Raw genomic sequence first — 24,289 nt, 5'->3', positions numbered from 1 at the left:
CAGACAAAACTCGGAGCTACTAAGCACTCAACACACATTTTATGGGAATGGTTTGGCAAGAATCAGTGAGAGAACTTATATGAACAAGTCTTCATAAGGGTCATTCCAGAAAATATAAACGAACCCAGAGAGACAGAAAGCAAATCAATGGCCGGCACCGGTTTGGCTCAGTGGTAGAGCGTTGGTCTGGGGACTGAAAGGTCTGGGGTTCGAATCCGGTCAAGGGCATGTACCTTGGTTGCGGGCACATCCCCAGTAGGAGGTGTGCAGGAGGCAGCTGGTCGATGATTCTCTCTCATCGATGTTTCTAACTCTCTATCCCTCTCTCTTCCTCTCTGTGAAAAATCAATAAAATATAGTAAAAAAGAAAGAAAGAAAGAAAGAGAAAGAAAGAAAGCAAATCAATGGCTGCTTGGGGAGGGTAGGTGAGAGGAGGGCTTATAGAGGGATTCGGGGAAACTTTGGGATTCATGAACACGTCACCATCTTGCTTGGCACATACATATGTCAAAACTTATCAAGTAGGCCATTTAAAATATATGCAGTGTCAATCATACCTCAAAAAAGTTAGAAAAAAGCTACTTTTTAAGTTTGCTTTTTACAAAAGACAATAGTAATTTTAAAAAGCTGTGAATCCCTTTTGGGAACTAAGGATTGGCTGCAGAAGGTAGGATCCACATTAACCTGGGTGGGATGGGGTGACATGGATCTGGATTCTGCAGCACCCCACTCAGTGACAGCTAAGAGAAGGGGCTACTGTCACTGAGGAGAGAAGACAGTGTCTACGGCACAAAGGATGCATTTCCAAGCACCGTTCTGAGACATCCCCGATGATCCCGCTTCCTGAGATTCACACCTTGATGTCATTCCTGTAGTCGGGGCTGGACCTAGTGACTTGCTTCTAGCATTCTCTTTCTGGTTGGCATCCTCTCTTACCCACTCACCTGATCTCTGATGAAGCCAGTTGCCATTTCATGAGGGAGCTGTGGGAAAGCTCACATGGCAAAGTATCAAGGGAGGGCTTGGGCCAGGAGCTAATGAGGAACTGAGACCTCAGTACAACAGACTGTGAAGAAATGAGCGCTGCCAACAACCGCAGGAGTGAGCTGGGAAGCGGGGGAGTCCCTGGTTGGGCTCTCAGATGAGACCCAGAGACATATAAGCTGAGCCCTGATTCCAACCTACAGAAACTTAGACAATATGTTGCTGTTACCAGTCACCAGGTCTAAGATTAATTTGTTAAATGACAATGGATTACTAAGACACTGGTGTTTGCCTACAGCTCTACAATACAACAGTTTTGCATTCTTTTTAGATACACAAAAATGCAATGATCATATAAAAATATTAAGAAGAATTTCCTTCAGATTCAATAGCACCAACCGTAGCTGGCATGGCTCAGTGGTTGAGCATTCACCTATGAACCAGGAGGTCACGGTTCAATTGTCAACCAGGGCACATACCTGGGTTGAGGGCTTGATCCCCAGGAGGGGTCGTGCAGGAGGCAGCTGGTCAATGATTCTCTCTCATCATTGATGTTTGTTTTTTTTTTCCTCTCTCCCTTCTTCTCTGAAATCAATAAAAATATATTTTTAAAAAAAATCCAACAGCACCATCTGCTAAGGCTGTGGTGATTTGGCTTTGGACATCTTGAGAGTACACTATGTATACAAGTTGCCTGTGAATTTCAAGTTTCTGTTCTTCAGAAAATATTTTGAACTGAACCAAGGTTATGATCCTCTACTTGGTGGCCATATATTAGTGTGCATCTGAATTGCCCTGGGAACTTATTAAAAAGCAATTCCTGGGGCCCACCTCAAAGATGGTGGGTGGGCCCTGGGAATCTGAATGTTTTACCAGCATTCTTGGGTGATTCTGATTCAGAGTATTAGAAACCCACATTTTGAAAAATCATTTAACGAAATGACCTCCAATATTTCAGTTAATAAAATATAAATCATCCTTTACATATCACAGAAAATAAAACTTGCTAAAGTACACTGAATTGAGCAATAGATGAAAACAGCTCCATGACATCCATTGGTTATGCACATCATAGGATTATATTAAAAAACATGATGAGGGACATTTACGAATGTCTCCCAAGGTCCCATCCACTATTTTCTCCTCACCCTCTCTTTGCCATAAGGAAACAAACCATTCCCACTTTCACCGCTCTTCCCCACTCTCCTTCACCAAAATTTTAAACAAAGGAATAAGAGGAGGCATAATTTCAGACAAGTATACAAGAGAATCACTATCTTTCAAACTAACCAGGACTCAGTGCATTAATGATGGCGATCCTTATGCGTACCTCTCCACAAGCAGAGAGGGAAAGCAGAATGAATATCTTAAGCCAGTGTTTGGCAAACTCATTCGTCCACAGAGCCAAATATCAATAGTACAACGATTGAAATTTCTTTTCAGAGTCACATTTTTTAAACTTAAACTTCTTCTAACGCCACTTCTTCAACATGGACTCGCCCAGGCCATGGAAGAGCCACACTCAAGGGGCCAAAGAGCTGCATGTGGCTCGCGAGCCGCAGTTTGCTGACCACTGCCTAGAACGATTCTGTCTTTTCCAACGCTAAAGAGAGGTCTAGATCTCGAGGGTAAGTTCACTTCAATTCATTCCTGGCTTCTCTCTTCTTGCTGTGGACCTTCCTCTAAATTAGTGCATCTCAAACTGTAATGTTCATAGGAACCATCTGGAAATCCTGCTAAAATGCAGATTCTGATTCTGCAGGATTGGGGCAGGGCCTGAGACTCTGCCTTTGTAGTAAGATTCCAGGTGATGCCAGTTCTGCTGGTCCAGAGACCACACTTGGAACAGAGGATTTAAATTCTCTGATGCTATACTCTGAAGCCTGTGTAACACAATCTACAGTAGCTTGACGTATTCCCCACAGGTGTGCATTAATATTCCTTTTTATTTATTTATTTATTTTTTACCAATGCTACCATCTCAGATGGCCATCTCAGGCCTGAGCCCCTAAGGCAGCATCACACAGCAATGCCTATGTGGCCATCCATCCTTTGATTCCCCGTAGGCCTAGAGAAGATGTATTACCTGGGTAACGAAGTAAAAAAAATGAAAAAATAAGAAAAAGGCAACAGATGGTGAAGGATTAACTATCCAAGTCCTAAAAATATAATTTTACTGGGAAGTTACACCAAAAAAACACCACCCCCCAAAAAACAAACAAACAAACAAAAAAAACAAGACAAAAACCCACACACATGAAAAGATCAAGGCAAAGGAAACTGGAGCTACTGGTCTTTTCCAATGGGGAATAAGGAAGTTGGGGGTTTGGGGGTAGGCGGTCTTGACTATAATAACCGCACAGGTGGGAGAGGCATTTTCCTTTGGCAAAGATCTGGTCAGCTGGTATCAAAACCTCTTCTTCCCCTCCCCCACTAGAAAGAAAGTGAGAACTCAAAACAAACAAACAAACAAACAAACAGAACACAAGAGCCATATGGAATTCTCTCTATTTTTTCTCTCTCACACCATCTGGTTTGGAATCTAAGTACAGAATGGCAACTGCATTGATTTAGAAGCCAACAAAATCTCCAAACAACTGGGAAGGCAAAGACATGGCTGGGTTCAGTGCCCTCACTCCAGAGCCTGCACTGTATTCTTTTGAAATTTTTGTTGTTGTTGTTAATCCTCCTCACCCAAGGGTATTTTCCCATTGATTTTAAGGGAAAGTGGAAGAGAGAGGGAAAGACAGAAACATTGATGTGAGAGAAACACATTAGTTGCCTCCTGCACAAGCCCCATCCAGGGCATGGGTGGGGGAAGAGCCTGCAACTAAGCTACATGCCCTGGACTGGAATCAACCCGGGACCCTTTGGTTTGCAGGCCAACGCTCTATCCACTGAGCCAAACCGGCTAGGGCTGCACTGTATTCTTTATACTCTCTCTCCTACATGCAAGGTCTCTGAGGCTGGCTTTAGACTCAAATGATCCTGATTTCAGTCACTGTACAGAAAAAGTTAAAACTACGTGTGGGTAGAGATCGTTTCAGGATCTCAGAAGATGATTCTATAAATCAAGTTCAGTGATCTTATTTCTCCCCTTCAGACAAGAACCTGCTTGCTCTTGTAACTCTCACATGTAATGTCACCACCAACCTGATACTGAGTTTCTCAGCATACCATTCCAGAAGTCTAAAAACTCTAAAACGAAGGATTATTTCTTTCTATATTGGTATAGTTCAGCTGGCAACAAAAGCTGTTCTGATCTAAACTTATTTGAAGGCAAAACCCAATGTGACTGGACCAGGCACTGTTTACAAACTTCCTCTATGCGACGTAAGCTCTTTACAAAGATTAATGTATTCAATTTGTGGGAGCACCCAGATCTCGCTGGTGATGTCACGGAGCACCTGGTGTATGTGCTGTGTTACTTTTCAAAAACCCAAACTCTTCTGAATTCTGGAATAAGTCTGAGCCCAAAGGTTTCAGAAAAGAAATCGGAGCCTTTTGTTTTTCTCCTCAGTGGCCACTGCTGCTTAGAATGTCCATGTTCTGGTGTTTGATTATAGGATTGAAAGCATGCACTTTTCCAATGTTCTTACAGGAAACTGTTCAACCAGTGGACAAAACTTGTCAAGAGCAATCGCTAGAGGGCTTTCCTCTAATAAGATATTGATGTTTGCTTTTTACCACACAATCCACGGAATATTTTTTTATTTTTATTTTTCTTGATTTCCAACTAGCCTGGTGCCTTCCAACACATTCTAAAAATGAAGAACGTTCTGATAACTTAGGGAGGTAACTTTTTTGTCATGTTAACTAATACCCTTCTCTCTCTATGCTATTGAACTGTGCACATTTAATGGTGCTTTAGGGGAGGGTGGTTAAAACAGCTTTAATGAAATATAGCTTACATAAAAAATTCACCTGTTCTACATGTACAATTCAATGGTTTTGAGTAAATTTAAAGTTATGTAACCATCACCACAATCTAATTTTAAAGCATTTCCATCACTCTAAAAAGTATCCCTTGTACCCCTTAGTATTCACTCCCCATCACGCTTCCCTCAGCCTGTGGCAAACACTTTCTGTCTCTATAGATTTGTCAATTCTAGAAATTTCATATAAATGGAATCATACAATATTTGGTTTCTTGAGACTGACTTTTTAAAATTAATTTCTTTATTGATTAAGGTATCACGCATTTGTCCTCATCCTCCCATTCCATACCCCCACCCCCCACACCCATGCCCCCACCCCCCTATTGTCCTTGGCCACTGGTTAGGCTCATATGTGTGCACATAAGTCCTTTGGTTGATCTCTCCCTTTTATCCCCACCCTCCCTCTGAGGTCCAACAGTTTGACCCATGGCTCCTTGACTTCTTTTACTCAGCAAAATGATTTTTGAGATTCATCCATGTTGCAGTATGTGTTAGTAATTCACTTCTTTTAATTGCTGAAGAGTATTCTTTAATAGCATGGACATATAATGTATAATGGCAATTTAAAAAAAAAATTAAGTCGATTCTTTAAAGAGAACAAATGTGTGATATTCCTTCTTGCTCACCTTTTCTAACCAGCACTGCTCAGGTACACAGAGAGCTGGTATCTAACAGCCCCATGTCAAATGAAGGAACCCATAGCCCCAAATATAGGGCTACTAGTAAATCCCAAGTCATATTTCATGTTAATTAACCTGAAGCTACAATTTAGGTTTTAAAATAAAAAGTTTTATTAAAATAATTGCAGGTGTTGTGACTTTGTAATTCAATAGGCGTGTCACGTCGTATCTCAGGTACTTCTGAGGTATTCCTGAAAAAGTGATTCTGTGGGTTTATGCAAAATTATAGCAAAACTTCAAACCTATTGTGTTTATTTGACCCACCATCATCCCTTTATAGTCACATTTTAAGTAACTTGAAATCATTGAATTTTAGCTAACTGGGCTGAGTATGAAGACACGAGTAGACTTTGGGAATGTGGTGGGTGGATGTTCATATGACTCAGCATTTCACCCTTTTTAGTCCCCCAAACATTTCAGATTTCATCCAGGCCTGGTGCCTAGCGGTTCTGAGGGACCAGTGTTCCTCATGAGCAAGGAAACCAGAAACTGGACCTACCTGATGGGATCGGGTACAGCTACCCCATCCCCATTCCATGAGCTTTGACTTTCCCATCTCAAAGGCAATGGCTAATGTTAAATCAAAGTGGTACACAGCAGTGGGGCCAGGAATAAATTTGTGGATACTCACAGTACTCTTGGAGCCAAGGCTCATTGAGTGTCCTGGCCTAGCTTTTGGTCCTAAGATGGACATGGGTGACACCTCCCTCCCCCCCAATAATCAGTTCAGACATTTCAAATTTTGTGGTGAGCCCTAAGGTGTAGCTCATTGTATACTACTCCCTTTGAGAAGAAGAGGTGAGTGTGAGGAAAGGGGGAGGAGGGAGAAGAAAGGTGAAAGATGGAGCGGAATGGAGAGAAGAGAAAAAGAAAGATGGTCAAAAATTTTCAAGGGTCAATTCCACCCATGCCCCTGTGAACAAATGAATGCATCAAGCAAAACATAAAATATCACCAATTTGAAAGAACCATTACAAATAATATTAACGATAACAGTTGACTTGCTATTAGAATTCACCCCAAGGCTGTATTTACCTGGACTGCTCAAGGGGCTAGCCCTGTCCCCCAGGGTTGGCACGGGACGGTACTGGTGGTTCTTTGAGCCTGGGTACATCCAGTGGTACCTGCCAATTTCCATTTCAGCTCTGCTGTTCACTGCCAATTTCAGGTGGCAAAGAGTCAGTGTCTCTATCTCCAGCAAAGATTCTATATCAGCATTTTTTAGTAATTCTTTTACCACATAGTTCAAGGAAAGGAGGAGTTTAAAAATATGCAATTGGAATGCACTCTTTCAATACCATCTTATCAACTCAGCATGATAAATTCAGAAGGTTGGAATCGGCTCCTCTGTTTTTAAATTTAAGTTTACAAAAATCACCAAAATTGTCTTTTCTTTCCTTATTAAATCCATTTCCCCCACCATACCCCTTAGAATATTCATTTTGGGCAGACACTATTTATAGTAAAAATCTGGCTTCTCACAATAATGTTTTTCTATCTGTTTATTTCTCTTCCAGGCTCACAGACTATCATAGTTATTGCAGCTGCACAAGCAGAGGTGCCTACAGGCTCATTTTCCATAATGGTACCCAGTCCCAGCCTTGAAAATCTGGCAAAGAACCCCATGCTCTGCTGAATCTTGGATGAAACTCCCGTCCTCCCACTGACATCTGCAACATTCTCTATCACCTCATCTTAAACTCAGTACTTCAGAGCCTAGAATGTTCTGGATTAAACCCAGATTCAATGATCTCCCAGTGTTTTATAGACCAAGGGCTGCTGAGTTTGGACTACTGTTTACTCACACACACGGTTACAATTGGTCTCCTGGAGATTCAGGCCCCTATTTGGTAATATAACTATAATTTCTACTTCTTAGGATTGGTGAGAAAAACATTTACTAATTTGCCTGACACAGAGTAGGCTTCTGGTAACTATTAGTTAAATTACAATCTTGAAATCCCTAAGAAAACATAAGGTCAGTATGCCAGTTTATGTTTGAGAATCCCATCAAACCCAATAAGGGGTTATGTCCTCTGGGGTGCCACAAATATTCCAGGATAAAAAAATATATATATAATTCTAGCATTGACATAGATAATTATTCCATCAGAGGATCAGGCTATAATGCCCCATTTGGCACCTAAGAACCAAGGAAACAACCACATTGCGAGACAACACAGCAAATGCCCTGACCAGGTGCACTTCAAACCTCACAAAGACTTTATAAAATCCCAACTTCACCCCTTCTGATCTCTGATAACTCTCAGGGATTTCCAATTGGGAGTAGACACATACTTTTCTAGGTGATGTTTTAGAGAAAGCCTTTTTTTTTTTCTTTTTCTTTTTTTTCTTCAAGGTAAAGTAAAATGTCTTCTAACGACTTTTAAAGACGTTGGAAGGAAAGGAAAGATGCTAGGACAACCAGAACTGCACATTGAAAGTGTTGGGCTGGCCAAGACCAGTTTGGTTCAATGGATAGAGCGTGGGCTTGGGGACTGAAAGGTCCTGGGTTCCATTCTGGTCAAGGGCATGTACCGTGGTTGTGGGCATATCCCCAGTAGGGGGTGTGCAAGAGGCAGCTGATCGATGACTCTCTCTCATCGATGTTTCTAACTCTCTATCTCTCTCCCTTCCTCTCTGTGCAAAATCAATAAAATATATTAAAAAAAGAGAGAAAGTGTTGGGCTGTTTTTGTTGTCTACGATGGCGCCAGCTGTGTCAGTTACAGAGTGCTTATGGTGTGCTGATCACCATGCAAAGCATATTACAGCCAGTACCTCATCTGTCACAAGCGCCCAATGAAACAGGTACTGTTATTCTTCCATCTTTACAAATGAAGAAACCAAGGGTCATGAGAAGGCAAGTCACTTGCCCACAACCATGCAGCAAGGTGGAGGACCCCACGTATGAGCCTGGGAATTTTTTTTTTACTCAATTTTCTACTCTTTTGCTGAAGCAGTGGTTAGCTTAACAAGAGTTTTTCTGAAGTCCCTCTGGAGGTGAGCTATGCTTCTGTGCCTCCTAAAGAAATGTCTCAGGTCTAGAGCTTCTGCTGTTATGTCAGGGTTCTTAAATCTTCTTAACTCTCAGCCTTCCCTAGATTTAGATTTTTGCTTTACTGTTCACAAGATTCTCTCTTAGACATGGGTTGTGCTATGTTTTATGAAAGCAAAATGATACAGTGTGGCCCTAACTGGTTTGGCTCAGTGGATAGAGTGTCGGCTTGCAGACTGAAGGTCCCAGGTTTGATTCCGGGCAAGGGCATGTACCTTGGTTGCAGGCACATCCCCAGTAGGGGGTGTGCAGGAGGCAGCTGATCCATGTTTCTCTCTCATCGATGTTTCTAACTCTATCCCTCTCCCTTCCTCTGTGTAAAAATCAATAAAATATATATTTTAAAAAATGATTTAGTGGGGCTGGTGGAAGAAATCAGAAGGCCCAGTCGCCTCATGCTATGACCTGATTTCCTCTTGGTAAAATGGCTGTGAGCTCTTCATACTGACCTCAAACAAGAGGATTCCATGCAGCTCTAACACATTTGATCTGAGAAATTTCATCCTCTTTTAAAAATGTTTCTCTATGTCCAAATACACAGTAGGTGCCCCCCAAAAGTGTGCTGAATAAATATTTGGTTGAATGTAAAGGAGCTACCTGAGAGCCTGTGGACCAAGAATTGGACCTCCAGGTACCCCTGCACAATGATCTCACCCAGGCCAGACCATTCGATTCAGGGACTTTGCATAGGATACATCTATTCTCTGTCCTCATCCCCTCACAGCGTGGGGAAGTCTCCAGACATTTGGGCACTCAGGCACAGTCTGCCAGGAAATGACAATGAGAAACATGGACTGCCCTACACTAATGTGTTTTCTGGGAACAACATGGCAGCCATGCCTGAGATGCTTAATTTAGCATAAAATACTACTACTCCAGCAGATGTGGGGGTGTGAGCGGCAAGTGGATGGAGGTTTTCCATTACTTCTGGGAAGGCCTTTTTATAATAGTGAATCTTAAGATATGAAAGAAAAGAAAATCACGTCTATTTCCTGTGTTTGAGCCAAATGTAAAGACATTCAATATAAAATTACTTATAAAATGTTAAAGAACCCTACATACATTTTGTTTAAAAGGATAGGGTCCCAACACTCAGAAGGGAGTCACATAATTGCAAAGAAAAAGCCTCAGCTTGAATGGTATATTAATACGTTAATTCTGGGCAACTGGCAAGAAATTAGAAGACTTGTACACCTAGGATCCTGCCTTATAGAGAGAAGACTGCAAATGTTCTCCTAAGCGAGTAGAGGAGAGAGATGGAGAGGAGACTGATCTGTATTCTTGAAGAAGCACAAAAGGCTGTGACATCTGAGATACTATTTATGGTTGGGGCTCAGGTGAGTGGTGGTAATTGATAGCCATAGACACTACTGTACTTGGTCATCACCAAAGGTGGGTATGAAACGAACAATGGGTAATCGAGGAAAGTATAACAAAACGATGCCTTGTACACTTTTTAAAATGTACTTAATGTGAGTTAGTGACAAGGCTGAATAACTGCTGCAGACTGCTAAACTTTCTAGCATCTAGGAAATTACCACAGCAAGCAAATGCGTGACAAAGACTGAGCTTCCTAGAAAGACCACATTCATTGAGCAGGTCTTTGAAAGCTATATCTATCATCCTTTATTTTTAGCTATTATTTAAAATAAGAAAGGAAAGCCATAATCACACTGCAGAATATAGCGGAGGTCATGAACAATGGCTATCTGCTTTTGTAAATAAAGTTTTATTGGAACATGGCCACACCTATTTGTTTAGATACTATCTATGGCTACAGTGGTAGACTTGAGTAGTTACAAGAGAGACTTTGTGGCTCACAAAGGCCAAAAATATTGACTCTCTGGCCCTTTATAGATGAAGTATGCTGATCCTTGATTTGAATAGAGCTAGTAAGGCTGGAATATATAAAGAAGTTAATGCAATTAATCAAACCAGCCTACAAAATAGGAAATGATTTTCTCTTGTTACATGTTCTATGAAGAGATATACCACTGGGATGGCTAAGGATCAAAATTATCTCTGGCATTGCTGTCTGCTATTTACTCTGCCACCTATCAGCAAAATTATGATCAAACCCAAGATTAAACTACACATATTGGTCTCTAAAATGAGTTAGGGTCCTTCTACTCCTATGACATGAGCTAAGAGGTCAAAGGAGGGATAATGGTTCAAAGTGAAACATTATTAAATGAATAAATAATCAAGCGAGTGAAGAAACAACATTTGTGAACTGGGACTGTAGCCTCCCTCTCTTCAAAGCCAGTGTGTGTCATCTTCTTCCTCTCTCCCACAGCCATCCTGTTCCTGGCCAACCATTTCCTGTGGATGTACATTTGGTGCCAAGGAGAGAAAAGCAAGAAAGTGTCTTTAGAATAATCCAATTCATTACCAGTCCCAGAGAGGGGAAATTTATGTCATGAGGATAACTGGCTATTTCACATGCTCTTGGATCCATGAAGGCTAGAAAGTCATGTTGTTAAGATTATTTACTCTAAATTGACCTCTACTTCCAAATTACAGAAAAATATAATTTTTAGTGTTACAGTTTAAATTCAAGATTTCCACTCAGTTTCAAGATAGGCGAATCTAAATTTGCAGAATTGGGTCAGAATTCTTTGTCTAATGAAGCAGCAAGTCCAAGCCTTGAAAAGTATGATAACGGCAATAATAATATAACAGTGGGAGATGCTCCAAATGGCTCATTGAGATCTCCACACTTAAGTTTTCTAAAAAAATAAGATGAAAGCAAGCTGTATCATACCTACCACATATGTCCAGCACCATCTGGCCGACCACGCTTTTCTCTACAGCCTATCCCCCAGACACCCTCTCTTCAAATGTCCTCCTTGGCAGATTCTTATAAGAAAAAATTGCATCTAAAACATTCTCTATACAATATTCATCAAATCAAGTTAGAGAACAACAATAAAAATCTTAAAATGAAATAATTCATAGAATACCAGAAATAGTATAACATGTTCAATGTGTCACAATGGGTTTTAAACATGCAGGTCATATATTCTAGAGGAGTGATTTTCTTCCTAAACAAAAAAGAATATAGGGTCCAAAAGTGCACACATTTTTCAAAACAAACAAAAAAATAAAAAGAAAAGGAAAGAAACAGAATCTAATTTTAAAATTTTTTCCCATTTTTTATTAAGGTGTTATATGTGTACATATCTTACCATAGCCCCCCACCAGAATCTAATTTTTTTATCTACTTGATTAAAAGATTTAAATAGATGTGTTAAATTTTTAATCAAGTCAACAATTTCAATTCATTTCTTATTGTGACTATGTCCTATAATTTATTTTAAATTATACATTATTTCCAATTTACTACATTTTCTTTCCTATGTGGTTAGGAACTTAAGTTGAAGCCTGCAATTCTGGAATTTATTTCAGCAATGATTCATAGGAGCTAGCCTGACTATAATTGCTTCAGGAGCTCACAATTTCCTACATGTAATAAAAATAATTTTTATCACAGATACTTAGATTTTTTCCCCATGCAATAGAGCAATTGATTCAATTGTTTTTCTACCCTGTGATTCAGGACTCCCAGCCATTCCGGATGCATTGGTTTTCACAAATGAATTGCCATCAAGTAATGCTCTACAGAAATAAATAGAAACCTAACTCTCCATTTTTATTAAGTCTAATAATCTATTTCCTTTGATTCTCATTCATTTCCTTCACTTATTCCATTTGAGTGGATCTGCTTACTCAATGCTCACATTTTTATTTCATTTGATGCTTCTGATTTGAAAACTGCCATTTGTAATAATTTGGCGTGTCTTACATCTGAGAAAACCTGCTTGCTTTCCTTAAAGAATTCCTGAGTAACTACTAAATACTTATTGTGAATTTTGATGGTTCGGTGGTGTTCTCTGACAGAAGCTATGAGAATGCTTCCAAAACACATTTGCTTTTTCTTTGTAAAAGACTTGGCTTATTTTTGTTTAAAATAGAAGCAACTTCATTTTGATGTAGTTCAAAGAAACAGCTCTCTTTGTCCTGCCAAAACTCCCAGGAAGTGACACCAACTAGAAAAACAGAGGTCCGTTTATAAAGCTAAATTTAATTTACATTCTTAATAAACATCATAATAATTACCCAAAGCCATTAATTCAGAAGCTACTGGGTAATAGCCACTGGGCAATAATACCCCAAATTAAAAGGGAGATACCACCTCTAATACAGTTTAAAAAGGAGGAAGGAACAGAGGGGCAAAAATATATGTGCAGAAAAACCCGTGGGAAGTGAGAAAATATACAGAATTAAATTTGGTAAAAAAATCCCTCGTTGAAAGTTTGTTTTTGTTTTTTTTTAGAACAGCTCCACCAGCTCAAGGATTAGCTAATACATTCTCGAACTGTGTCAAGTTTGTAAATGTCCATTGCAATGCAGCAAACATTAATTTGAGAAGTTAAAAATGAAATCTGAAGAAATGCACATGCGTGTGGTTATCGTTTTGTGCCTGGAATGACAATGGCGAGCAAACGGGGAACACTACACAGACGATACCTGTGTAGGTTTTGACTGGTGCCGTTATGAATTTGTCTAAATGAAGATGAGGAGGGAAGCCACCCTCCAGACTAACATTTACTGGTATGGTAGGTGGGTCACATTGCAAGCCATCGCAACTGCCGTGGCTGCAGTGAAAATACACTCCATGTTCTTACTACAGCATGTCTATATGTATGATCCGAGCTTGTGTTCACATGGCATTTTTTAGTTCCTTAACAAATAGCTAGTGTGTATCAATTTTGGTAATTTTTAAAGTTCCTCCAGGAATTCTCTTTAGCTTCTCATTTTATCCCTAAAAGCATAGCTAATGAGATTTCCTACCCAGATAGTCAATGCATGTAGTGGCAGCCTGTGGATTTGGTATAAATCATGTTTAATTGACATAAAATAATAGCGGGCCACAGACTAAGTGGCGATGAGATACACAGTAGTGTGGTGAGGATTTCATATTGCTTCTATGCCCCTTGCTTGCTTTTGGAGAGAAAAATGAAAGGTATGCTTTGGCGGAGACCGAAATGGTTTTTTTTTTTCTGGCAGACACCCTATTAATAAAAAGTGTGTGCTAACCAGAGTCATCTGTTTAAGGAAAAGCCTGCTATCCAATGTGATAGGCCTCCTCACAGCAATGCTGTATTACTTAGTACACCCCCAAATTTCATCTCTGAACATCCTGGATATGAATCTTTAAACTGTCATCTCAGTTCCTCAGCTTCATAAATTCTCTTATTGCTATCTGCTCTTTCATGTTATATAAAATCTGTACAAACAAGAAAGGGCAGGGTTGTTGGGGACTTCTGGCTGTTGTGTTTTTTTTTTTTTTTGGGGGGTGGTGAGAGGTTGTAGGTTTAATGCAAGGATTAAAGTAAACTACCAATTTTAAAATCGAAGTGCTATTGCCACTGAATGATACACTCAGAATGGCTCAAATGTCAATTTTTATGTATGGATATTTTATCACACGTTGGAAAGAATTAATTTCAAACATGCAATTGCTCTATGGAGGATGCAGTGTCATTCAAGCATTGCGCACAGAAGAAATCCCATGTAAGAACACGCAGCCTCAACCGCGGCGTGCTGTTGAGCCCAAGACATGGACCTGCCGCTCTTGTCATGTAACATGGTTTGCTATCAGCGATTTCCCAGTTCCACCTACACAGCCATAGCAAAGCCTCCATCCCAGAGTGTGATTACCGCTCAGTGGCTGAGCGGGCAGGGCCGTGGAAAAGGACCTTCCTTGGCAGCTGGCTTTGGATGCTGGAGCCGCTGCGGCTACGGAATCGGTCCGGCCGTAACTTCGGGGCGGGAGACAAAGCACCGTGCAGGGAGAGGCTAGGACTGAGCAGCTGAGCTGACTCTACGGCTCTCCCAAACTTGCCATCAGTCCTTATTTAGGGAAGGATTCGTTTTAGCTTCTATTTTCTGCCACTTTCTACCACAAAACACTTCTCTTCTCCCCCTCCCTTCCCCCCAGGAAACCCCACCATTCCATATGTCAAATTGTGATATGATCTAAGATTCCCTTTCAGGAACAGGACCGTTATCAGTTTCCTCCCCCAAATCTCCAAGTCATAAATAACAGACCCCCCCCCCGCCCCTGCCCCTTCTATCAGCGCTAGGTAACAGAGCTGACATCGCCTCTCAGCTCCAACTTAAAGGCTCTGGCATGTCAGAGCCACGGCCGCATACCTAGACACAGCGATCACACTCAATAAGAAAAGGAGAGAATGTCCCCATCGGTACAGCGGATCCCAAATACATCTAAGATGCGTGCCCCTCCAGCTCCCTTTCCGCAGCGAACAATGCATCCCATGTCCCTGGACGGTATCATGCAGAACACAGAACCCGAGTTAGGACATTCCGTTAATTAAAAAAGAGTTTCCCCCTGTCCAGCTCAAGGTGACCAGCTGCCGCCACCCTGCTATGAGACACCACGCTCGCTGGGAAGATTGGGAGCTGGGCAATGGGGTGCAGAAAAGGCTGCTCTATTCATCTCACATCAGGCAAAGAAAAACAAAACACCCCAAAGCAAGACCTTGCGGTAGGGATTGCTTCTGAGCTATTTTCCAAGAGACACAAGCCGGGCTACCCGCTTTGAAGCACCCCCAGGGAGAAGCTCTAAACAGGCTATTGTCAGTGCCGGTACCTTTTCTCTCTTGGCTTTGTTCGGGGTTTTCCTCCGCTGCAGTTTCCATGGCTGGCTTCATACCATCCACCAAAAATGCTGTGCCCCGCTCCCCCAACACACACTTTGCCCTCCTCTTCCTTGTCTCCGGACTCCCCTCCGTCTCTTATTTACACTCGCGTGACTGAGCGGCTCTGTGCTTCACTCCAGTTGATCCCAGTCCCTTCCAAGATGCAGAAGTGTCCTCGGCGGCAATTCCCCTCTGTTACTGGTCGGTAAAGACAGCTGCCAAGGAGCCGGCGGCCATACGTCACCAAGGATCCCAGTTATAAAACAGCTAGTCTGTGTCCGCTTGTGCCTCCAATCTCAATGCGGCTCCGAGGGGGGGGAACACCCGCTCCCCTCCGGGCCCCTTCCTCCCTGCTCTCCTACACGCCTTTCTCCTCGCCAGCTGCGCCCAATGAATGCTAATGAGTTCTCCCAGGAGAGGAGAGGTTCGTGATTCCTGACATCAGAGGAGGGCATGTGGAGAAGAAAAGAGCCCCCTCTTGCCACGTGACTCAGCCGGCTGGCCCTGAAGTATGTGCTCTCAGGGGAATGCACATCTTCCAGAAGCAAATTCCTTCTTTTCCGTAGGACCCCTCTATGGGGCCTCGCAGCTGGTTTTATTTCATTTACCCCTGACCCTGGCAGGATAGAGTCCAAGGTCTTGCCCAGGGTCTCTATTTTATTTGATTTCTTTCAAATTTGGCTTTCACACAATCTTCGCGTAGATATATATAGCCACCAAAAGCGCTTTCCCCAGCTCACCCATCCATATGCATATACAGAAAGCACATAAGAGGGAAGATAACCCCAAACATCATGGGCATAATAACAGCGGTGTGGCAATTTGGTATTACAACCTATTTTCTGGTCTCTAGCTCATGTACGTGATGGCAACAAAAACTTTAGCTCAAGCCCAACTAACAGAGATGCCTGTCTTTATTTTAAAATGATCCTAACATGCTGTGAGTAGACCTAGCTGACATTTTGGTGGCTTCTTGGAATGAAAATCAGAAGAGAGCATTTTTCTTAGTGCACGTGGTTATTTCTATATGGAGCTTTCTTCATTGCAGCCCCTGGCTCAAAGGGAAAAGGGTAGTTTCAAGAGCATTCTAGACGGTCGGCGTAAAAGCTGTTGTACCAATCCTGGTTTGGATTGCTGCTTTCACACGCCTCCTTGCATATCCGATACCAGCGCACCAGTGTTCTCCCATTCCCACCCAAGCATATAAGCCTTATTATCATGGATGAGCCATGTTTCCAAGCATCGCTGATTTCTGCACCATGTTTTAAGCATTTGGTTGACCCACTTAATTTCATGTTCCCTATCAAAACAAGTTTATAGAAACTCAAGTCAAATACAGGGATGGATGCTGATAACCACATGACAACGGTTTCTCTGACCAAGAACAGAGGCTGGTAGTTGGTTGGGGTGAGCACCCATGTTAATAACAATAAACATAAAGACACATTAGAGACCACTCCAAAAAAAATCTCTCCCAAATTATAAGGGTTTCGTGATCAACACTTAAAAAATGGATAAGATCCTGAATCAAAATCCTTGAACAACCAGATCTTTGCATACATTAGATCTGGATAATCCCCAAAGCCCTCTGCATTCAATACCTAAGGACCCGTTAAGCCCCAAATGATTTTGAAAACCAGTTTAGCCTCTTGAACATTTTCTTTTATTGTACATCTCCTTTTTCACTTTAGCCATTGTTTTAGCAGGCCACACCCACAACCAGCTATTTCCCATACAATGTCTCATGGCTAGGGGATTGACAAGCATGGCAGTCTAAAATTTCAGACTTTCAAAAGGATATTCATTGTGTGAACGTACCACAGCTTTTTTATCCAGTCACCTACTGATGGCCACTTGGGCTGCTTCCAAATGTTGGCTATTGTAAACAATGCTACATTGCACATAGGGGTGAACGCACAGTACAGTATACAGATGATGTACTATAAAACTGTACACCTGAAACCTATGTAATTATGCTAACCAATGCCACCCCAATACATTCAATAAAATTTTTTTAAGATGAAAAAATGAAAAGAGACAAATAAAAACAAACAAACCAGATTCATTTGCAATGAACTAGCTCCATGGGAAAACCTGATGAGGATGGTGTGTCCAAACAGGATGGTCTTAAACATTTTTGCAAAGACCGCATAGGTGCATTCAGACAGAGAGATGTTAATTGTTGCTTCGTGACAGGCTTATTCTCCCTCAGCAGTTCAAGCAAGAATTAAAACCAAAACAAAATTCAATTCAGCACAAGAGGGGACAATTGTGATTAGCTACATTATTGGTTTTTATATTTGAAGTATCTAGCAAAATTATTCCATTATAGAACTGCAGAATAGAATAATTCTTTGGCTATGATTTAAGAATATTGTTTTAAAATGGTAAAAGCGGGAAGACAGGATATGGAAAACATTCCAAATTTAAGGGCAACTCTAGTTCTGTAGCACAGTTATGGAAATCAAACTCAGGGACAAAATGCTTACAAATTACCCAGTTGATGCCTTTATCTACTTTCACCCGGAAAAACTCCATGTGCCATTTTTGTATCATTTAATGTACCAAGCGCTTTTAAATGTATCAGTTTAACCTTATTCACAACTTCATCATTTTCTTTTCATTAGGTCAATAATGTATGATGATTCTAAAATAGTCAAAAACCTCCCAGATATTTAAAGTAAATCATTTGAATCCGGAAAATAATAATAGTGACATTGTTATTAGCAAGAAATAAGAATAGATAATTATAAAATTTCTTAGGTATGCACCCACTTGGGGCCAGAATAAATGGATACATAGAATGAGTAGGATGGGAAATGTCTCAGAGAACTGAAAATAACTTACTGAGCCCCATACATTAAGGCAATCTGACTGAAGGATACTTCTAAAATCCAAAATAGAAGTAACAAATATTAACATAAAATAGATGCATTACCCTGAACCATACAAAACTGCTAATACTAAAAACAGTAGTTTCATATGGTTCAACTTATACACTGAGTGGCCAGGTTATTATAATCTCTGAATCTGGCCACTCAGTGTATATCCTGTATAATAAAAGGCTAATATGCAAATTGTCCCCTTGATCAGGAGTTTGACCAGCAGGCAGGCTGGCCAACCACCCATATCTCCTCCCCCTGGCCAGGTTGGCCGGACCCCACCCAATGCATGATTTCATACACCAGGCGTGTATGTATATATATATATATATATATATATATATATATATATATATATACCAAGTGGCCAGATTATTATGCATTCAAAGATCATAATAAACTGGCCACTCAGTATATATTTGCATATCTTCTGTAGAATTCCAGCCAATTTGGTAAATGTGCACAGAATAACCTTCCAAGTACTAATAACCTTTCAAGTACTAATATCTACAATAATCACAGACATGCAGAAGAGACAGAGCTTGTCTTCATGTAACACACAGACTAAAGAGACCCTCCTAAACCAGGGTGGTCCTAACTGGTACAAGCACTGTGGTATCATAACAAAAAAGATGAGAGGAGGGGAAAGGGTGTAGTTGGGAAAACCTTCTCAGAGTGGAATTGGCTATTGCAGTTAGGTAGAAATCGAAGTAGGAAAAGGTAAAACAGGAAGGGATAGGAAAAATAGGAAAGGGCATGGAAGGACAAGGAAGAACAGGGTGGGTAAGAGTAGGGTAGAGTAAAGAAGGGATATGTAGCAAAGGAAAAAATGTTCCAGGAAAAACTGAAAAACCAAATAAAAAGAAAAAAGTATTCTCAAGATAACAAAAGATACCTTCTGCTCTCCACCACAGGAAATTACAAGGGTTTTGGTAGCTCTGTGTCAGAAATGTGATGAAGATTCTTAATATACATCACAATATCACAATCTCTAAGTATTGTAAATTTGCTTTATGTATATATGTGCCTGTGATCTAAATAATTTATGGAACTGTTGAACCTAATAAAACCAAGGTGAGAGAAACCTGTGTATGCACTATGGACATCATCCTGGTTGGCTGACTAGTTTGTTCTTTCTTTCTTCTTTCTTTCTTTCTTTCTTTCTTTCTTTCTTTCTTTCTTTCTTTCTTTCTTCTTTCTTTCTTTCTTTCTTTCAACCATAATTCATTAAGCACTGAATGCATCCTGAAAATCAAGTTACTATTTTACATTATGATTATGATTTTTCAGTCAACTAGGAATTCATTGAATTGCACAATCATCTACTTACATTTCCTTATCATAGTCACATAGCTATCAATATAGTTTGTCAAATGTCTACTCCTTCCAAATTTCTAGAATTTTAGGCTTCTTTTGGCTTAAAATGACTCCTGAGTGGAGAGTCATTAATGACCAAGAAGGGATGTTTCCATATTCCTTCAAACTAATTCCTCTAAAATTTTCACATTTACAGTACATTTCCCCTCAAAGTCCAGCCTCCTACTCAATACTCAGGGGCAGAGCCTCCTAGTGGTCCTACAGCTCCAGAAGACAGAGACTCATTCATCTTTCCATTTACATCGTTTATCATTCTTGGCACTGACTGCTTTCTTTCTGGTTTTCTTTCCTCCTGCTGATGGATATTCCCTCCTTTCCAATGAGCCAGCATTCCCTCCAGATTCGTTAAGCTCCTTTAACTCTCTCCTGAGTAAGGAGCTAAACCTGCATTTATGATGATGCTCTACCAACTGAACACTTCATGGTGACCACCTCCAACAAAGACAGACAACTCAGAACCAGTGGGTTTCCTCGACACCCATCCCTTCCACAATGTTTCTGGGGCATAAAGGCATTCAAATGCCTTTGCATAATTCACATATATGAAACAAGGCTATAAAAAGGTAAGCTGTCTTGATGGAACCATAACTCAGAAAAGAAATATATTTTGACAACCAACCAAGGACAGGACAGCTCTGATTGGTTGCTGTGTCCAGACCCTGACCCCCTTCGGGAGTTTTCTCAGGAAGAATGACCAATCTCTGGTCCCAGGAAGCTGATTATAACATCATAGATTAGCCACCTTGTTATCGGACTTGGTGCTCCTACAGGCTGGACAGCAAACCCTATCCTCCCCTTTCCATGTTACACTTGCAGCTCACAGCTCCATGTAGCTATCTTCTCCCTCGTGTGTACATAATCAGCCCATTGGTGAGCAGAGTCAGAGCAGAATTTCCAGGGTAACGGACTGCTCTCCCCATAACCAGCAGTATTGGAATAAATGCGCATATATGATTCAACCTTGTCTCTGCTTAATTTGGCTCAAGTAGTGACAGGCGGTCTTGGACACATTGTGTTCAGTTTCAATTCTAGTGTGAAATCCCTCACCTGCTTGAATGATTGAATTTGAAATAAACTGTGTTTTAAAAGAAATTATTAAGTGACTACTATTCTCACACTACTCGAAATCAAAGATGCCTTCTAGCAGCAAATATCTAAAAGTAACAATAATGTTCAAAATATTAAGACCCATGCTATATAAAAATGTTGCATAAATTAATACAGAAACTAGAAATATAGCATAGAGGCAGAAATTTAGAATGTAATTATCTAGAATTGGCTCCTTTCCATAATTAGATTTTTTTGAAATTTTATCAATTTGGCAAAGCTTTGTTTCCCATTACCAATATGAAATTTCTTCTTTTTTGAATAGATGATGATGAGGAAGAGGAAGAGGAAGATGAGAGAGAGAGAGAGAGAGAGAGAGAGAGAGAGAGAGAGAGAGAGAGAGAAACATCAACTTGTTCCACTTATTTTTGCATTCATTGGTTGATTATTGTACATACCCTGACTGGGGATCAAACCTATAAACTTGGTGTTTTGGGCTGATGCTCTACCAACTGAGCTACCTGGCCAGGGCTGAAATTTCTAATTTTACATCCAATTTGTTTTTTTAATGCTTTTTGATACCTTATTCTTATTCTCTTTCCTGATGTATTTCCTCAACAATGCCTTTATATTTGTTATACTTTCCTTTCCAGGAAATGACACCACATAAAGCTAAAAGCTAAAATGACAAATCAAATTGGATGATGTATACGAAAACTCTTAGAAATTGCAAAGCTCTGTAAGTATAAGCCATCATCATTAGTGTTTCTCTTTTAAAAATATATATATTTTTAAAGCCACTCAGTTTGTAGTTACAAAAAACAACAGCAGCAACAAAAACTATTCTCTTAGTCAGGAAGAGTTGGTGGCTCAACCTCACAGCGGGGTGAACCTGGGGCGCGGGGATTTGCCTTACCTCATCTGCCAAAAGTCAAACTCACACTGCCTCCCCAGCTCCCTTTTCCTTCTTAAAGGCACAGTCCAAAGCCTGCCTCCTTTAGAAGACCTCCTTGGGTAACTGTACCCATTTTCTTCTTCGCATTCTAACCACTCCTCAGCCACTCAGTTATAAAGGCAAGCATCTCCAAGTGGCAGCTATCTACACTGATGGTTGTTCTGTATTTTAGTTGTAATTTTGATGTGTTTGTGAGAGGCAGTGGCTGGTGTTTTCCTATGCTGCCATCTTGTTCCTCCTCAAATGGTATATTTTATCTGCTCTAACTGACGTTTGAATACACCCTGGGATGGATGCCACTGTGCTCCTGGCATTCTTTAGAGAAAGATGACAGCACCTCTTTCTCTGGAAGTATATGATGCAGTTGACTTTTTCTCAGCTTTGATCCTACTAATCTATATCTTTTAAGCTCTCAAAGCAGTTACACTAAACTAATTTTCATATTGCTAAGAGCACAAAGAAAATGGAAACCAGTAAAACCATTACAAATATTTTATAATAAAATTTAGACCCTGTTACCCACTTGGAAATACATTTTAGAAATGAAATGGATAAAAGAGTGTTATTCAATAGAATATTCAAAAATTGAGTTTTACACAGAAATCTGGTAAAAAGAGAGCTTTAGGATTGGTAAAGATCCCCTCGTGGATTGAGCAGTATAATTTTTAGTACAACTCTAATAATATATTTACGTACCTTTTATGATAAAAATAGGCTATTGATAGGCTAGGATAGAAGGATTATGATATTTGTCAGCCCTCAAACTGCCAGGGTAGATTGAGGTAATTCAGGTGGGCACGTGGCTGTTGCCTTCTTTGTCCTCTACTCTAGATGTTACCTTCCTAAAACTACCTACTCAAATGAAGGACACTGCCATCCCAGACAAGCAATCTCACACCAAATGCTCTTGATAAACACACAAAAGTCTGAAAATCATCAATTTACAGAAGAGTATGATTATCCAACATTTAGCTTGACAGAATATCTGAGTCTCCGATACATAGCTTGACAGAGTATTTGAAATTTACTTTCTGACATTAGAACACCTGCTCTTGTTAGCTCAGGAAAACCCTCAGGATTTGTAGATACATAATTCAAAAGCCCTCGGATGAAAGTCTATAGAAAACGATTGCCTCATTGGGTCACCTGCTGGGTGGGCCAGGGTTGGTATAAAATATGAATTGCACAAAAATGTGAGCTATTTCATTTAATCTACTGATGATAAGAATTTACATTAAAAAAGGACACCCCCCAATTCTTTTAATACATTCACATTTATTCAAATGGAACATTTTATTCCATTTCCTCTTCTGTTTATTTACTGGGATGGAAATTATGGGAAGTGGGATGAAGTCATTTAGATCCTTTATTCCACTAAAACAGTCAGTGGGCTTTGAAAATTAAAACCATTAGGACAACTTGAAATAACCATCCCTGCCAGATCAGACACAAAATATCTTAGTACATAGAAAAGGCAAATCAATGAAGAATGAATCTTGGCAGTCTCACTGAAATATATCAATAATATTTTACATCCCTAATTTGCATATGATATCTTCATATTGGGGAATCTACAGATTCAGAGCATCTCAAAGGAAAAGGTAAAAACTGAGGGACAACTTTTGTCCTCATCAATGGACACGGGAATGAAGCCAACCACCTATAGATATACACAACCATATCTGTGACTTAATTTGTGTTTGTCACGATTAAATGGGAAAGTTGACACATTTGCTGGATGTAAGCTTCTCTCTAGGCCCAAATAATGGATAGCAGGATCCTGGGGTGACTGCACACCTGCTACAGATAATCACTGTGAAGGTGGAGAGATGCTGGGAACTGAGACCAAACCTGTTCTGGCCCTAGCTGGTTTGGCTCAGTAGTAGAGCGTCAACCTGTGGACTGGAGGTTTCCTGGGTTTAATTCCAGTCAAGGGCACATACCCAGGTTGCAGGATCAATACTCAGTTGGGAGCGTGCAGGAGGCAGCTGATCAGTGATGTTTCCTCTCTCTCCATCTCCTTTCCTCTCTGAAATCAATAAAAATATATTTAAAAAACAAACAAACCTGTTCTAAATTTCTAGAAGAGATTTTTCAACAGATCACTTATGATTAACACTAACAGGAAACTGATATCTAGAAACCAACCTAGGTTCTTGAGGAAGAAGTAACACCAAACTAGATTTTTTTCTATTTAAATGTTTAATTTATGAACTTATCATACTTAAATAACAGTGAATTAGAAAAAATAGCTTTGTCCCCACAGACATTTTATGAATCAATTTTTTTTTGGATTAAGATAATGTAAGGTTGGCAATGTGCTAGTACACTTTAAAACATTGCATTCATTCTGTGCTTTCAACCTACCAACAACTTAAGGTCACTTACACACTCAAGTGGAATCAGAATGGCCTAATGTGCTTTCAAAGTGGTTATTAAATGGTGGGTGTCAATGCAGAGGTTTTTAGTGTTATGCCATTGGGCTTTGTACTTGGTCTGTGCCATGGAGATGGCAATGTCACACAGGGTTTTAAGAGGGCAGGCCACTTACACTCATTTTAATACCTAGGCATTTAAGGTGAAATCCCTGGACTCAAGTCACCTAGAATTTTGTTTCACAGAAATGATGAGAAGAATTTTGTTC

The 24,289-nt window shown here is 40.3% G+C and overlaps 1 protein-coding gene across 8 annotated transcripts in view; it reads right to left on the bottom strand.

Annotated features, from left to right (window-relative positions):
* GPM6B (glycoprotein M6B) overlaps nucleotides 1–24,289 on the bottom strand; it is a 137,999-nt gene that overhangs the window by 22,564 nt on the left and 91,146 nt on the right. Inside the window, exons 1-3 of one of the 8 annotated variants that reach the window (XM_084869897.1) lie at nucleotides 15,336–15,776; nucleotides 11,428–11,518; nucleotides 6,638–6,757 (exon numbers count right to left, since the gene is read on the bottom strand). The exons of 2 other annotated variants lie outside the window; for them this stretch is intronic. In XM_084869897.1, coding sequence (XP_084726023.1) covers nucleotides 6,638–6,757; nucleotides 11,428–11,446 — 139 coding nt within the window. In that variant the 5' untranslated portion in view covers nucleotides 11,447–11,518; nucleotides 15,336–15,776. Of the gene's footprint in view, nucleotides 1–6,637; nucleotides 6,758–11,423; nucleotides 11,519–15,335; nucleotides 15,828–24,289 lie in introns of those variants that run through there. 5 more of the 8 variants (XM_084869896.1, XM_084869899.1, XM_084869898.1 and 2 more) reach the window with 5 other exon arrangements.

This window comes from Pipistrellus hanaki, assembly GCF_964339955.1.
Source record: "Pipistrellus hanaki genome assembly, chromosome: X".
NCBI classification, from domain to species: domain Eukaryota; kingdom Metazoa; phylum Chordata; class Mammalia; order Chiroptera; family Vespertilionidae; genus Pipistrellus; species Pipistrellus hanaki.
Note: the sequence above shows the minus strand (reverse complement) of the source record. Positions and strands in the feature narration are given on the sequence as shown.